The sequence below is a fragment of the Nomia melanderi genome, chromosome 3 (genome assembly GCF_051020985.1).
Source record: "Nomia melanderi isolate GNS246 chromosome 3, iyNomMela1, whole genome shotgun sequence".
Classification (NCBI taxonomy): domain Eukaryota; kingdom Metazoa; phylum Arthropoda; class Insecta; order Hymenoptera; family Halictidae; genus Nomia; species Nomia melanderi.
The window spans coordinates 19,702,493-19,720,796 of NC_135001.1; the positions used below are offsets into that span (position 1 = coordinate 19,702,493).

Genomic DNA, 18,304 nt, shown 5'->3' on the forward strand with positions numbered 1-18,304 from the left:
ATTCTCGAATAATGTGCTATCGAAAAGTGGAATTCACAAATTTCACTCAGCCACAGTTCACGCGTAACGCTGTCAGCGATCAAATTCCACACCGGAATCGTACAGAGGTCACGACCGCGCCTATAAAAACTAACGAAAGTATCTACGTATTCCTTGAACCGCGAGGTTCCAGGCCACGAACGCGAAGAATTTAAGAATCTAACCGCCCCGCTATTTCACTCTGCCGCGTCGGTCGTTATAGGTCCGTCAGTGGATCGGCGCATCGAAAACGGGAATCGCATTACCACATATCAACCCGGACATTACAGACGGCGCACGATCCGCGCGTGTACACGGGCTAGCGCACGATCGACGTATCGACGAATCGAAATATACGCGGACCGCACTGAAATATTATCCGTTCGTTTCGAACTGGCTTCTGCATATTCATGCGTGCCGGCCGGGCGGGGCGGCGCAGGGAAGATCGCGCGGAAACGAGGCGGAAAACGAACAGAGACGAAGAGCGAACCGATTCTCAGGCACGGAAGAATGCGAAGAGGACGGAGAAAGGATGTGGAAAGGCGGAGACTGCACAAAGAGACGCGAAAGGGCTTACCCGGAGCGGAAAAAAGACGCGGAGCCGCGTCGGTTGAGAAATACGAGGGAGAATCGCGGGGAACTGCGTCCCTTTGTTCAACAAGTACGATCCATATTTAAATTCTTAATTGAAGAGCAGGAAGTGTCTCCTGTCCGGATTACTCGCCTTTTAATAGCGCGGGGATAATAATTAATACGCGTCCCGGATGATCGTTTACAAGCGGAGTACATTAAGCGGACCGTCAGCCGCTAATAGCGTCGGTAATTTTTCCGTCGAGGAAGCTTGTCGCTTTCAAATTGGCGCGCGATGAATCCAATTTTCCTCTCGCCCCTTCGATCCACTGGTGAAACAGTTATCGGTATTGCTCGGCTTTCCGCGGCGGCGAACTGCTCCGATGAATTATTCGCCGCAAACGGCTCCCGGTTTTCCGTGGCACGTAGGGCGTCACGTAGCGGAATCGTAGACGGGGACCGTGCCCCGCCCGGTATCACGTAATATCTTCGTGTACGTGGCTGTATCTGAACCCGCAACCGAAATTACTTGTTATTGTGCCGCCTTCTTGCCGCGGGAAACGCGCGGGACGAGCGTGATCCAGCTACGCGATTAGTTCCCGCTCGATACTTAGACGCGATATCCGGCCCTCGAACCGGACGAGCCGGCAATTCCGCGCGGGCTCCGTGACCAACGTTGAAACTACGACGATCTACATCTTGAACGGCGGGTAAACTCAGTTTGTCCCGCCGCTTAATCCGCTGGAATTCTATCGTCGACGCGGGATTTCGGAGAATTAATTTTTTTCAGACCTCGACACGGGGGTTGGGGAACGCTGTTCGGTGAATTTCGGAGTATTTGGTTAATACGTTGAAATATTTTATTACTTGGCAAATGTTTACGATTTTGAATGATCAAATATGTGGCTTAACATATTGCGCGTTGGAACCGCGATAATACGGGATTTTCAGTCTACCGTTTAATTAAATGGTAAAGTCGAATTCCTTATTCTTCTTCGCAAGTTACAAATTTCGGATTGATTGATGTTTAAAAATATAGGAATATAATCACCGACCCGTTTCTAGTAGCTGAAATTTAGCCGGCGTTCAATGTGTTAATTGCCTATTTTTAAAGCTTTAATTTCTATTTGTAATTGTACAATGGACGTTCGCCCTAGCGTTACCATTATGATTGTATGTTTTGTTATAAGGTAAACAATGTTTCAAATGGTTGCTTTATTTAAAATATAGTGGAGAGGTGATACTTGAGACTTTTAGCCTAGAAAATGGAACATTATCTGTAGTTTTGTAAAAATTTTTTGTTTATATTTGAGAACATTTATATATACGTGTGGAATACAAGTTTTCTCTTTGACGTTTGGTATTTATAAAGCTTCAAAGCACGTTCTTGATACGTTTCTACATTCTCTTCAACTCCGAGCACACATTTTTATAGATTGCACGAATCAACATAATTTTCAAATATCACGCTCGAAGCGCTATTGAAATATCTTAAAATTTCTCTCGCGTTTCGTTTTCTTCGCGTTTTTCGTCGTTTCGCCTAGGGGGCACCTGCTAATTAACCTCGGCTCGCGTATATTTTTGAAAGCGGACCGGCAAAAAGTATCCCGACAAAATTGTATGAAACAAGTATGCGCCGGGGAAAATATTTCCTGACGAGGGAAACCAACGCGAACGGCGGTCCGCGTTTCGCGACATCATTTCGATAAAATATGAAAAACGGAGGGACGTCTGTAAGCCGGACAGACGCGATGCAAATCAAGCGGTTCAATTTCAACCGGCGAGCGTTTCGCGGTGAAACATTCGTGCCGCGTAAACGCGTGTTTGATGACCAGACAAAACTTTTCGTTTACGTTAATGAATATTTCATGGCGTTGTGTTTTTTCCGTTCCGGAATATTCATCGGTTCGCTATCTTTTTTTTCCTCTTTCACTTTCACCGGTCCATCGGGTCGAATGAATTTCCGCCGGTTCGAGATTCGGGGCTCGATAATTAATAAAATATAATTCAGCCGTGAAAACACGACACCGGGAATACTGGGAAACAGAAAGAGCCGCGGGAAGTCAATGACAAAATTTCCAAGGGAAATCGTTTCCGCGGGAAACGATGCGCCCGTGTGTGCCCGTATCTCTGCGCATCGTACTCGACGCCTGACCAGTTTACGTACACTGTGTCAACGAATGATTGATATATTTTTACCGTTCCCGTGGAGATCGAATGGCACGAAGATCAAAAATTGACGGTACGTCACTGCATTATCTATTTCCAGCTTGAATCCAGCATTTGTTGGATACATCGAAAGCAGTTCAGCGGCAGAGAAATGGCTTCGCGTGATCGAGTATGAAATAACAAATTAATTCCGAATTTGTCATTGAAACGACACCGGCCGCGACTGCGCAGCTGCGAGACAAACCACAATGTAACGAATCGCAAGTGTATCGATCATTTATGAACACTCGTACATAATAATTGGAAATTTAACTTGATGGCTTTAAACGCTTCTGAGCGAAATTCCATGGACAAAAGTCATCCACTGTTTTTGGAGGTCCGTTAATTAAATTTATATATTAATGCCCGGCGGGTCAAAGAAAATTAAAGTGTCGGTTACTCGAACGAGGTTGAACAAAATATCACGAAATTCCTTGTTCCTCTTCTCGTTGGTAACTGTGGAATTATGTCGAAATATTTCGCATTTAGTACTAAGGTTACGGACATTTATTGTACAATTAATTCTATCATTACACGTTTAAAAATGTATAATTAGGATCCACATTCATATAATTGCATACATCAAAGTCGACATTATTTAACCCTTTGCACTCGAGAGGTGACTCTGTCACCACTAGATTAAATACAGCAAAACTATGAAGTTGAGTATTTAGTATTTCAAATTAAACTCTGCATTGTTACACGAAATATTTAAATAAAATCTCGTCGGAAAATGTTGAATATTTCCAGTCAAAAAGTTTCGAGTGCAAAGAGTTAATAAACCATCAAATAAATACCTTACAAATCAACCTAATGTACTCTATAAAATTCGATATGTGTAAAATTTTATTCCTCAAACCTATTTTTAACCCCTTGCACGCGAGAGGTGACGCGAGGTCACCACTTGATTTGACACAGCAAAATTATAACATTGAATATTCAGTATTTTAAATGAAACTTTGTATAGCTATAGGAAACACTTAAATAAAATTACTTTGTCGCTCAATTTATCTGTGAATTATCGTTAAATTAGTTTCAAACAGTGTCGTCTGTATCTCGTTGGAAAATGTTAACACTAGAATTACTGTACCAGTCAAAATGACTGGCTTCGATTTTTTTGCTTAGCAATTATTGATATATTCGAAGCATCGAATATTCGAAATGATTTTGAAAACAAATAGTTTCATTTGAGTGCTATTATGAATGTCTGAAGAAACTGAAAATAATCTATTGTTACAATTTTTATAGGAATTGCATATTAATCGTATTAAATGCTCGGTAGTTCTGTTAAATATTTCCAGTGAAACACTCGAGTGCAAATTGTTAACTTTCCACCTAGTCTCCATAACCTGAACTAAACCTATCAAAGATCCACCGTGCCTCTTTCCTCCGTCGAAATCCGCAAATTTGAATACCGTCGACTCGATCAGAAATTCCGCGCGACCGTTTTACGTATTCGGAAAATATTTTCGATCTAATCCCCCCTCTGTTTCCGTGTCCAGCGGACGTACTCTTACCAGCGACCCCTTCTGAACCTCCTGTGTGCTCCGTTCATGAATATGGAAAATTAGACCTTTCCGCGGCGGCGATTTCGTTTTTCCCCGGCCCGCCTCGTTTCCTCTCGCTCTATCCGTCGGTTCGCCTCGTTCGTTCGTTTAGCGTCCCTGTCTCGCAGTCGCGTTCCCGCGGTTTGCAAATTGATTCCGCACAAGTGGCGCCCCGGCTCGCGACGCCGCGTTCTTGTTGATTCAAAGGGGAACGGATTGGTTTGTCGGGTACTCTCGGGCGAAAATTGAAATTCACGGGACGCCGCGAACTCGCGGAGAATGGATTCGCGGGGAACGAGGCTGCGACACTGATACGAGTTTATCTCGGGGACGCGGAGACACTTTCGTCGGTCAAGATTGCGCTTAGGGCGAAATAATAAATTCGCGACGTTGTTGTGTCGTATTTAGAAGTGGAGTTTGGTAATAGCTGATGGTATCTAGTGACCTCGTTTCATTTTCTCCTTATTACCCGGAGAACCACTCGCAGATGTTTTCAGCAAAATAATATTCAGCAATGTGAGGTTCTAAAATTAACAAATCTTATTCAGAGCGAATGCTTTAGGAGTTAGAACAGTGTTTACCGAAGCTTGTAAACCTCTCGCGATAAATGACGAGTACAGCTCGTCATTAAATTTTCGTGCGAAACCGTACAGTGACGAGCTACATTCGTCATGCAACTAAAGTAACATATTTCTACATGCGACAAATTTGTACAGATAGTAATTGAGAATAAATTGGCATAATACGTAGTAGTCGATATATTACTTTTAATTAATATTCGTTTAACAAAATGTATGAACCATGGAAACATGCTGTTTTCCTTGATAAAAATAAAATGTTTCTATCATGCACAATTTTTCATAGTTAAATCATATCGGAAATAGTTATGACAAGAACATCGTTGGATTTGCCAGCTCTAAAAATGATTCCAGAGTTTCGACGTGTAATTCGATTCGGAATTTATGAAATGTAAATTCACCGAGTTTGAAGTTCCCAGCGGGTTCGTTTATAAGATAAACCATGGCCGCGTACTCGTTTAGAGGAACACCGTCACGGAAGACGTGGAGCGTCCTTCAATAACCAGTCTAAGATCCAGAAAGAAAGGAGGGCCGGTCGGAGTAAGGAGTGCTTCAACAGCCGATCAAGATCGTCCTCTACTCACCCAGTTCTGACGAAGTTTGCGAAGTACTGCACGATGCTCTCCGAGAGAGCCACTTCAGACCTGGTATAGTTCCCCGGAAAGTGGCCGAAACCTTCCACCAGCGGCGCGCCGAAAACGAACGGTAGTTCCTCGCCGTGGACCGAGCCCATCTTCTGAAATCAACAAACAACTAGAGTGGTCAAGGTGCTGCGTCAACCGGTAATGTAACGGATGAACCGAATCGTTTTAATCGGAGAGGGAAAAGTAAAAGTGAACAGCGGAAAATAATAATAAAAGTAAAAGATAGGGTGATACACGTTGAATACTACAGTGACTCCCAATCAAATTACAATTCACGCAATTAAACGATGATTGTTTTTAAACATTTCCGTATCGTAAATAACGCTATGAATGGTGAAATTCAGCAAGATAAACACGAAACAATAATAACGAAATTTAATCGAATGATTTAACATTGTGCTTATTTGATTTTGTATGTTGTGTGACGTGTTAAATATTTTCCTATAAACATTGAATACAAAATCGGTGTATTTGATTACGATAATTAGTCGGGAGAAAGGATTGTGTGTGGTTAGTTAATAACGTTGAATATCAGGCATATATAAAAATACTAGAATATATGATTCATTAATCTAATTCATTCGAAATATAGAAGCTGATATCTCGTATATATAGAGTGTCCGAAAGCATATAGATTTGTGGAATAATAAATATTTTCCGTTTGATAATTGCATTAGAAATATATATGATTACGATGGTTTTGTACTTTGAAACAGTCTACATCATTTGGACGACCAAGAATATTCTTTTTCTATGTTTCAAAGATTTCCATATTTTACACAGTGCTTCGACAGCAACGAACCAGCCGCTATCGACAAAAATTCTCCTCAGTTTTCTCGAGTCACGTAATTATCGCGATGCCAGTGGAATTCATGAGGCAGTAACGCATCGCTTAGCCGTCCCCCTCGGGGGATTTACGAAACGCCTGTCTCTCGGAGCGGATTTGGCCGCGGCCTCGATCACGATGGACACGTCAGGTGCGCGTAATTCAATTTCTTCGGGATACGAGCCCTTTTGGGCGGAATTGCCGCGTCCCTGGCAGGATAACTCGCCGTTACAAGATGAAACGACTGCACTCGGTGTAATATCAGCTGGGAACGGCACGTGCAATGTTTCAAGTTTTCCGGGCTTGACTACGCTCCGTCGCCCGGAGCGAATTTTCAGTCATGCCGCGGACCAGATCGAGTCTACCTGCGAAACATCCGGCCACTGAAATTGCATGCTGCGAGAAGACGCAGTTCGCTTTATGATTAAAGCCATTCGATGCACTATCGCATTATTCATTGACTCGTTGAAGAACGAGAATTCAGAATATTTCACTACTACCGATCATTCAGTGACCTCTGAAAATGCAGACGTCTCCCAAAGGTCACCTGACAAAGTTTTTACCTGTGCGCAATCTTCGCGAAGAGAAACTTAAACATCGAGTAACTTCATGTAGGTCACAATTACGTTTCAAGAATCCTCATATTTTCCTCACATTTCGTTTCGTCATACGATCGTACGTCCCAACGGATGATAACTGAATATCAAAGAAATCGCCGTCCACGGTGGAACACTTCGTTAATAACATCGATCGTAGACTACCGTCGCGGTCCTTAGCTCGTTAAATCATTCGACGTCTCGTCGTCCCGTATTTCCCAACGCGACGGTTGAAAATCTCACGGTGAAAGTGTCGTTTCATCCGATTTGTTAATCGTTACTCTCCAATCTTAGCCCGTCCGGAGTGAAATCAAAATCTCACGAACGTCAACGTTGGCAGTCCTTCGTCCTGCGGGAGTGTGCTTCTCTCGAATCGCAAAGAACCGTTAAAATTGCCTCTTGAGCCAGTCCTCCTTTGATATCCCCGGGGCCCTGAACCTTTTTTGCAACTCAGATGTTACTTGATTAATTTAAAGTACGTCTCGGAGCGACACGGCGACGTTGCAACTTCATTCTCGCAGCATTCATTTACTCGTTCCACTTGATTCTGCTCGCGATAGCTGCATCTCTCTCTCTCTCCCTCTCTCTCTCTCCCTCTTTTTCCATTTTTTTCCTTCGTCCCTCATGAATCCCTTAATGTTCAATATTTGCCCGTTTCAGATTTATTATTACCAGACGATTTACGACAGTGTAATTGCGCGCAGATTTTTGCGGCGATATTACTCACGTTCGCTATTTACCCGTTTGAATACGTCGTATCAAATATGGAACTCGATAAATTGGAATTTATTCCCGCGATTGTGCTCCTCGGACCGTGCTGAATAAATATCGATTTTCCGGGAAAAATCCGGCCGCTTCATATCCACGCTGTAACGCCGGGTAAGGTTTTTACTTCGGCCCCGATAAAATAAATGACAGCATTAAAAGAAGCCTTTTGACGACCACGCACTGCCAGCCAGCGTATTCATAATTCATTGGGAATTCCTATCAACGGGGCGGGTCAATTCGTTTCCGCCGCGACGTACACCAATCGCGTTTTCTCCCGTTCGACTTCAGATTAGTTCGTACGCCCTTTCGCCCTGCAAACGCGTCCCGAGGAGTAATTAATCCTTTGCACCTTGAGCGTTTGTCGATACAATCGGCCGGCAATTGTATTCCATTTATACAGTTCTCCTATAAACATTTTTATTCTGCTTCTGCGAAGCTGGAATTCTGTACTTGAATAAAAAAGCACGAACATACATGTACCCACAGATTTCGTTTTCTCTTGTCAATTTGCTTTATTGTACAACATTATCTTCAGAGCGAAATTGAAACTGCAGATTATAATTATTACAAATCCCTAACGAAGCGTAGTAGTAGAACAAGAATCTATTCAATGTAAATAGCTTTAGGAGCTACGTTGTACATTGTTCGATAGAATACTTCGCGTAATAAATTACAATAAGACAGATCCTCACTAAACAAATAATTTTCAACACACTCTGCGTTGCATTTACTAATTATAAGAAAGAAATATTCCACACATCTTCCTCAGCTAGATATACAATTCTCACCTCGCAGATATAGTTATATGTAGTAGACAGATCCTCACTAAACAAATAATTTTCAATACACTCTGCGTTACATTTACTAATTATAAGAAAGAAATATTCCACACATCTTCCTCAGCTAGATATACAATTCTCACCTCGCAGATATAGTTATATGTAGTAGTTTTAATTGGGACAGCGAGTGTTCTAAAGGCCATAAAAGAGAAAGGGACTCATGGAGAGCAGGCCCAAGGGTTGGTGGGTTTTTCCGAAGGTGCGTAAGCGAGGATGATGAGTGCGTAGTGGTGAGAGTGGGGTGTTTGAGAATTTGTTGGAAGTGAGTAAGAAGAATGCTTGTGAGGGAGAGAATGATTTTTAAGTGACGGCGAGAGTTTTTAGAGAGATGCGTTGACTTGAGAAGAGAAAAGACCTGTACACTAGCTATATCGTTTCTACTTATTTGTATTTTATTCAATTATCTATTCCTATGTTTTTTAAAAATAAAACATATTTAAGTACCATTCATACCACATAAGTTAAATACGTTCAAGGGAGTATAACACATACAATAACCCAATCACAATTTCATTATTTCATTCGTTTCAGATAATTCGGCCAATCGTGACTCGCGGCGAAGGAGAAGGGCCGGGCGTCATTAAGGCCGATCGCGAAAACCTTAAAGCAACGAACATCGGGTCGGATTAAGTTCCATTTCCGCGAGAAAATTGCTTTCCCGGTCGGTTGTCGGGTTTCAATCCCACTCTCCGTCCGTTAGAAAATACTTCCTCGTTGCGAGCGGAGTTTACAACAAGCCCCGGGACCGGCGAAGAAAGAGACGGGTCACAGTTTCTGGTTTGCAAGAATCAGTTGGCATTTCGGTTATGGATGCTCCCGAGAACACCGTCCCGAACTTTCGGAGTCGCGGAACGTCTTCTCGGTTCCCCCTCCCCTCCTCCGCCACGGCCACCTGACTTTCATCCCCCTTTTTCGAGTAGTTCCTCCCGCCGGCAGATTCTTTTCGAGGAGAAGCGAGCAGAAGTTTCCCGGCTAGATACGGTTTTCTGATTGCGATAGAGTAAATAAGTAGAGGAGAAGAAATTACTTCATGCTATTAGACCAGCCACGAGGGAAAAAGTTGCCGCGTTTTTGTTCCAGCCCCGAACTTCCAGGTTCGCGGAAGTTTCGCGTGGCGGAAACTTTCTTCTGGGGGGATACAGTTTACGATCTGCCGGCTTTTTTGCAAGATTACAGGCATAAACAAACGGGGGACGGGTTACGTGCAACCACGACGCAAGCGCGCGAGTACAGCGATCGCAAGAAACGGTCAACTGTAAATTCGTCTTTGGATTACCCGCTTGACACCGCCGTGGCTTCCGCAGCTTATTGGTTCGCGGGCTGCGGAGGCAATGATACGTCGGAAAGATACTTGCGTGTTTTGCTCGGGCGGGCGCATGCAAATTATGCGAGTGAAATGCACACTTTTTACGGGGAACCCGACGAGTTGCGTGTTTTTCCGAAGCTGCCGGAAGATTGCGCCGAAGAGAATTGTTACTCGATTATTGAACTTGGCGTTTCAAGTTTTAATCGTGTCGAATGATCAGTCTCTTATTTCATTGGAATTGAAATGCAAATTAATTCGATTCTTACAGGTGGTTGAAGTGCGACATTTTGTATTAACCTTTGCTCGTTCACACGCTTATATACTCGCGCCGAGGAATACGAATGAACATGCTAATTAACCCCTTGCCCTACAACGAGCGAGATTCGTGGTGAAGATTTTCAACGTGATTCAACAAATATATATTACTCAGTTCATTCGAACTCAAAGTAAATATTATTCCTATGTAATCAACTATTATACTTGAAAGGAAGTATAAGCATAACATATGCTTAGAATTTTTCTCTTTTCCCAACAAATAATTAATGACAAAGTAGCCGTATCGATCAGAGTTGAGAAAGAAATCATAAGCCAAGGGGTTAACGAGCTAGTTCCGATGTTAACGCCGATTTATTACGTGAAATTTCTTTCTGTGAATTATCTGAGGTTTGTACTCCTTTTTGTTAAACAAATATATTTCTAAAAAAATACTGTGTTCCCTCAATTGAGATCTGCTACAGAAAAACATATATTTCCTCGCAAAGCCAGACACATGGCGTTCCATTGGAGAATTTCCAGTTCGTTCGATCCGTGGATATGAATAGGACGCGACGAAACAAACGATCAGCCGTCGGAGGAACGCGATACTAATAGAGCAAGGAAGAAGCCCGATCGATCACCGGCTCCTCGAATTGTTTCGAGCCGCAAACGTGCGCCGATATGTTTCCAAATGAAATTAATGGGATCAAGAACAGCCGTGCATTCTCCGTTAACCGGTGCCGGGGCCGACAATGACGGAAACCAGTTGCCGAAACAACTTTGATAAAGCCCCGTGGCGACCGGGACAGTGACAAATCCTCGACACGGTTTCCCCCGGTGAATCGTATTTTGGATTCGGCCACGGGCATTTCTCCCGCGGTGCCTCCTGCCCGCGCCGCCCCCTTCTTAGCCGAACTTCGACCGCGCTCCCGCCTTGTTCCCCCCGTTCCGGTTCGACGAATGGCCTTTCGGTTCAATTACTCGCAGATATGACCAAGAAATCACGCTATTGTAACTTAAGATTGCGGAACGTTCGGGTACAAATAAGCAACTCGCCGCGTTACTTGGACAGGGTGAGTAAGTGACGTTGGCGGGGAACAGTCAGACAGGGAGCCTTGCGGGTACAACGGGATGGAACGTAGTCAGGCTACTGTCATGTGCAGCGTGTAAACGGAAGACGGAGAGTACGCGTATAATAGTAAGATCTGATTGAACAAGGATATTATTTCGAAGTAGTATAGCGATATATATGACTAGACAAAGTAAATAGCTGGATCGGAAATGAGGTTTATAGTTTTAGAGATATTGAATTGCAGAACGTTACAGGACAATGAAAATGCAGTTGTAGATGAAAGAATAAGTCAATGCGAAGCAGACAATATCGACTCGCTGAAGATTATAGATTCAGATAGTTCAATGATTAAGAGTTTAGTCGTATAAGTAGTCGAGACACGCGAATGTTCGAACATGTGAAAATGCATTCGAATAAACGAAAGTAAATCGAATAGACAGAAACCACGTTACAAGACAATGAAAATGTAGTTGCAGATGGAAGTAGAATAAGTCAATGTGAAGCAGACAATATCGACTCGCTGAAGATTATAGATTCAGATAGTTCAATGATTAAGAGTTTAGTCGTGTAAGTAGTCGAGACACGCGAATGTTCATATATTTGAAAATGCATTCGAATAAACGAAAGTAAATCGAATATACAGAAACCACGTTACAAGACAATGAAAATACAGTTGTAGATGAAAGAATAAGTCAATGCGAAGCAGACAATATCGACTCGCTGAAGATTATAGATTCAGATAGTTCAATGATTAAGAGTTTAGTCGTATAAGTAGTCGAGACACGCGAATGTTCGAACATGTGAAAATGCATTCGAATAAACGAAAGTAAATCGAATAGACAGAAACCACATTTTCCATTGAATTCTACATGGAGCTGATTTCCAAGACGCGGAATCGCATTATCCGATTATCAGCGATCGCTATTCAACGAAGAAGCTTGACAGCATATTAATGGTTATCCTGTAATTAGATTGAAGGAATATTAACTGGCCGGTGACAGTTAATCTCCAGCGAATAGCTCCTCGTCGCAGGGGTCCTCGTTTCGAGTACTGGCTGACCTGCTCCGCCCCGACACTCCGGCGGACAAAGGTTATCTTGGCAGATTCTCCGCGGGATGCGTAACCGGAGAATCCAAACTCGATTGGCAGGTAAATACCAGCCGTTCCTCCGTGTGTGTGTAACGCGTTCGGAGCACTGTGATCGCCGGTCGGACTACTATAGCAGTGATTCTGCTCGGTATTTGGCCAGACTGCGTCCAGCTACATCGAAATCCGTAGCTCCGGCTACTGTTTCGCGGCCGAGTAACGTCAGACGCGTCAAACTTCCCGAAACGAAGCGCTTCCCGATTCACGGTGAAAAGTGAACAGCGGATCGAAGCTGGATTCCTCGGCTCATTAGTCCGAATTACCTTGAGGATCGGAAATGTTCGCGAGGGAATTTAATTGAGATCATGTCGGCTCCGCGGAAATGCTCGCGGACACTCCTGATTCAGCCGACGCGTCCGAAAGAAACGAAAATAACTCAGAGAAGGAATATCAACGAATCCGTTCCAAGGAACGAGATCGGACGCGCGATACATTCGAAACCACGGATTACTTCGACGAAGTCCTGCTGCATTTATGAAAGCAGCCTGATTATGCCCGGAGATCTCGCGGATAGCGTCGATACCGGCGACTGTCTTGAAAAGGTGAATCACGATTTCTGGGAATCGAAGGGCGAATGGCTCGAGAGATAGAAAAAGAGCGAGATTATCAGAGTAAAGATTGCACAGCGGAGGTACGTTCGTTATTAGTGTCGTATTAATAGGAATAATTGTTTTATTTAAAAAGAAACTTTGCACTCGACAATATTTTTCATTAAAAATATTCATTACTCTCTGACTGAATATTAACGATATTTTTCGCAACTAGCATAATTGATTATCTTGTATAGATTAAGAGACTAATTTTACTTCGATGTTTTATGTGTTGATACATTACACAAGGTTTAATATTGAAAATTTGAAAGTTTGCTGCGTTGAATCTGGTGGCGACTTACGGCGCCCCTCGAGTGCAAAGGGATTGTAGTGGTCGTTAACATGTCAGCTAAACAGCAGACAATGAAAAGGCAAACAAATACAAGTAAGCCGCGTGAACAAACTCGCGACGCCGCAAGGACATTAACACGCGCTAGGATAGGCACTTCACTTGCGGTCATTAAGCTAGCAGTTAAACAACTGTCGGGTAAAATGACGTCGTTTAAAATATGTAACTTAGAGAATGTTCGGCTGAGCGCTTGTATATAAACGCGATCGAAAGCGCGCTACTCTTCTTCGTGTACAACACCTCGGCCATACGTTAACATTATACTTTTAATAAAGAACAAATTCACTGTGATTTCTGAAAAACGTCCATCGTTCCTTCAGGATAATCGAATAAGATACGAGTCTCTTTTATGGCCCTCTTCCTGCCATTCAGACTACTGTTCTACTGCTTTAAAACTATGATACTACATTAGTGACATTAAAAGAGAATATGTTTGAATACTAAAGCTACTGATACTATGAATATACACTACTGGTTGAAAGTCTGCAACCACTAAGTGAATTTAGAGAAACAGAACACTTTTAAGAAAAAATTAATACTAGAGTATTAGTATTAATTAAGAAAGATTGATTAATCGGATAATATAAGAACAGATGTAAAGTGAAACAAACCGAAGAAAATTGTGAATGTTAAATCGCATTTAGAAACCGATCACTTGACCGAAGGGACACTTCTGTATAAATTTTCTTCGTGTTACACCTCGCTCATTAATTCCAAACTATGCCGAGTATAGCGTCCGTACACGCGTCCCGCCTCGAGGATCGTCTCTTCGCCGTCGGCGAACTTTGTTCCAATAATTATCGAGGCGTTAACATAGCAACGAAAGCTTGCGCGGATCGCTAAAACATTCGGCGAACAGCGGCGAGCAACGAGAGTATCGGTTGTCCTTGCCACGTTGCAGTTCCTAAACTTGCCGCAGTTACGAAGACGCCGCAGAACACTGTAAAGCTCCTTTCCTTCGTATCGCGGTATTAACCGAAGGTCTTCTCGCTAGGAACTCGCCTGCTTACGACGTAACTTCCATCCGACAATTACACCGCGACACGCCGCCTATCGCGCGCTAACCGCGTAAAATGACTGGGGAATATTTGCTTTCGAGTTTTCGTCGCATTTCCCTAGGTACTGACAATCATGCTTTGGCGATTTTAGTGCATCGAAGTTGAATTAGAGCAATCGTATTGCGTGAAGTTGAATCAAAGCGATTGTATTGTAAGAAATTGACTTGTACAGTGATAAACGTAATGCGCGGTAAAAGCTGAAATGGACAACGTATCAGACGAGGAAAATATGACTTCTAAGTAACCAGAGTATAAGCAATGCAATAAATTGCATGTGTCATCTGAAACGAGATTCTATCGGTTCCAAGCATTAGCATTTCCATTTGTCGGATAATTAGAAAGAAAACAAAATATCCTATCAAAATGCTGGAATGCACGAGCCACGTAAAAGCACGAAGTATAAAGTTACAGAGAAAGTAGAATAAGATCTCGTGTGCCGAGGTCAATGGCATATCGATGCGCGGTGAAGTTTCATGGGAAATTGCAATTCTGATAGTGCTTGTTACTTCGTTTCTTCGTTATATTTATAGAAGCTTCTTTGCCCTTTCAAACTTCGTGCACTCATACGCGAGTGCGCGAGCGTGTGTGTGCGAGCGCGCGTGCGGCAAGAAGGAAACCGCTCCCAGAGAAGGAAGCGAAATGAGAACGATATCGAAGTTCGGTTCGCAGAAATTCCGGCGAGTCTGAGTAAGCGGTTCTCGAATCATCGCGGGATTTTCACCGCAGTTGCTGAAAACTTGAAAGACTGCCATTTCTATGGGCAATAATTCGATCAGCCGCGAATCAAATGGCTTTCCCTTTACGCGGAGGGCTCGCGTGCCTTTTAAACGTTGCACGCGAAAAAATTGTTAGCATTCCGAAACGAACGCTTTGTGTTTTCGGCGCTTTCAGAATGAACCGAATCTGCGAAAATGAAATTTCCTTTTTTCCCTGTTGTCGGAAAAATACACAGGAAACGTTACTTAGTCTAACGAAACAGCTTTTCACGCGAGGTCGGATGAATTACCGTGAAAAGCTGTTTTCGGGCCGTGGCCGATGCGTACGAAGAGTTTCCCGCTGTAAAAGCCGCCAGGAAAGAACCAAAGGAAATTATCCAGCGTCCAAACGGTGCACGCGTGTCGTTCGGTAATTGATTAAGTAATTGAAAGGCTTACTGATTGAGCGAATGATCAAATTAACGAGTAAGTGACCGAATGAGCAAGTGATTATGCGAGCGAACGATTCGTCCCGTCGATCCGGCGTTGAAGTGGCGGGTCAGTTAAATTAGTGGATCGGCGACAATCATTGATTACACCGAATAACCTTAATAGGAAATCCGGCCGCGCTTTCTACCCGCTTGCAGAAGCTTCGTTGATAAATGTGCATTCATCGAGCTGTTAATCGACGTGTCGTAATCGAAAAGTTGTGCACGCGACCCATTAATCCGCTCTATTCTCGTTTGAACGCTTCACGTTCGGCTTTGTACACAAAGCGTACCTGTAATTAGTGGTGTAATTGTGAGAACCGTGATTCTATACAAAGATCAGTCTAACGGAAACAATACGATTGTTTTGTGCCCAATAATGTTCTCATTTGTGTAATATTAACACTAGAACTACCGTACCAGTCAAAATGACTGGTTTCGATCTTTTTGTTCAGTAATTATTGATATCTTCGAAGCATTGAACATTCGAAATGATTTTGAAAATTAATAGTTTCATTTGAGTAATACAATGAATGTCTGAAGAACCTGAAAATAATCTAATGTCACAATTTTTATAGGAATTGCATATTAATCGTATTAAATGCTCGGTAGTTCTAGTGTTAAAGGAAATTCGATGCATTCTAAATATTTCACTATTTGAATCCCTAACTATACTATGTTCTCCGAATGTTTTCTAACAGTAGAACTACGTAGCAGTAAAAATGACTGGTTTCGATTTTTTTGTTGAGCTATTATTGATATCTTCGAAGCATTGAACATTCGAAATGATCTTGCAAATTAATAGTTTCATTTGAGTACTATTATGAATGTCTGAAGAAACTGAAAATAATCTATTGTCACAATTTTTATAGGAATTGCATATTAATCGTATTAAATGCTCTGTAATTCTAGTGTTAATGTCTCTATTAAAGAAAACACTATTTACGAAATGTATAATTAAATTATTATCAACATTCCTGTTATTCTTCTCTACGAAGTATAAGATCTAAACAATTAAGAGGAACGTTAGCTCATTTCTTGTTTAATAAGACAGCAGTAATCGCAACAATTTTAAAACCAATTATCTCTGAAACGAAACGATTTATAAAGAAATGTTTCTCTATGTTATTTCTATTTTAGTTAATGATCTGTCCTGCACGAACGAGGATCCGAGCAGCAGACAACGAAGAATGACCGTATACAGGAAGCTCGAGATTATGAGGCATTCAGTTCGAATGGTGGACGATGTTGCGGAAGAAGTCGATGGATCCGGTAAGCTTCCGGTTTATTTGATATTATTTTATCGCGTCGTTCGCTCCACTTTTCTGGTTCACAGCCGCGGTCAGTAAACAGGCGGGTTTTATCGACAAGCACGCGAAACTGTGCTCCGTGTGATTTCTGCGCCGGTTATACGGGCCGACAGTTTTAATACACGGTCAAAAGCGACTTTAAATCACCCGCGGGACGTTCTCCCGTGTCCCTGAAAGGTTTCGCCGTCTTCGACACCAGTAATAAGTATAAGAGCCTTACCTCCGACTCGGAATTAGGGTCACGTTGCTCGCAAGATTCGCGAGCCATTAATAATACCGTTACCACGGATTTTCCTGCGACTATTTGCTTCCGGAACAAAGGGCGATCTGTTTCCTCAGCCTCCGCAGCTTCCTTTCGTACGTGTACAGGGTGTTCTAATTAACGAGACCACTTGAAGTATCGTTACAGTTTTTAATATTCATCAGCGACGCGTACTGAGACGAAAGTAATTGCACCCATCGCGCGAAATGGAGCATATTTAACCCCTTGACCTATGATTTCTTTCTCAGCTCTCATCGATACGGCTACTTCGTCATGAATAATTTATTGGAAAAAGAGAAAAACTCTAAGCATATGTTATGCCTGTATTTACTGTTAAGTATAATAGTTGATTACAGAGGAATAATATTTATTTCGAATTCGCATTAACTGAGTAATATAGATATTTGTTGAATCATGTTGAAAATCTTCACTCACTCGTAGGATAAGAGGTTAAAGTGAAATAGTAAATGAGACGAAGAAGAAGGAATTTTTCTTAAAATGATTAATATTACATTTTAGATAGGTTATTATTCTATATGTTACATTATATATTGATTTTGTTTTATATCACGAAGAAACACCGGCGTTCTCGTTAATATGAGAAATTATAACGAGTATCTCACTTTTATTTGCAGCTGCATCGGCTTCAAAGCAATGGGTCGTTCACGCAGAAGGAGCTCAACGAAAAATGAATAATGAAAGTTAATTAAGGCGAGAAATAGAACGTTCGAAGTGACATCAAAGCGCAGCGAGCAAATTGAAAATTAATTCAACGGCTCATCGTCTTCGAGGCTCATTGATTCATCATTTACCGTCTGCTCCCGGAGTCAACGGGCCGTGTAATCTTTCGTTATTTAATTCCGCCCATTAAAGCGCCATTAATTTCCACGGAGGAAGACGCCGTCGAATTTGTCACCGTTCCCCTCCCCCGACGGGCCGCCCACCGTGCGGCACACCGTCTAATGTTTCATCTGTAGACGTTTCAGACTGATGTGCCCTCGGTATCGATTACCCTCGTTTCTAATCGAGAAGAACGTCTTGGTGCAAGTTTTTCGAAAGTACTTGCGTTGCGGTATAAAAAGAAGAAACATCTTTTGTTACTTATTTCTGAGGAGCTTTGTGATACTAATTACTTCATTTAACACATTGTTGACCGGTCACGAGTTAACTCGTGTTTGC

General features: G+C 42.4%; 1 protein-coding gene across 3 annotated transcripts in view; it reads right to left on the minus strand.

Moving 5' to 3' along the window:
• The window catches only part of NLG-4 (neuroligin 4), a 446,966-nt gene that overhangs the window by 101,604 nt on the left and 327,058 nt on the right, over positions 1 to 18,304 (minus strand). For all 3 annotated transcript variants that reach the window (XM_031982034.2, XM_031982031.2, XM_031982032.2), the window contains exon 9: positions 5,506 to 5,657. In XM_031982034.2, coding sequence (XP_031837894.1) covers positions 5,506 to 5,657 — 152 coding nt within the window. The remainder of the gene's footprint in view (positions 1 to 5,505; positions 5,658 to 18,304) is intronic.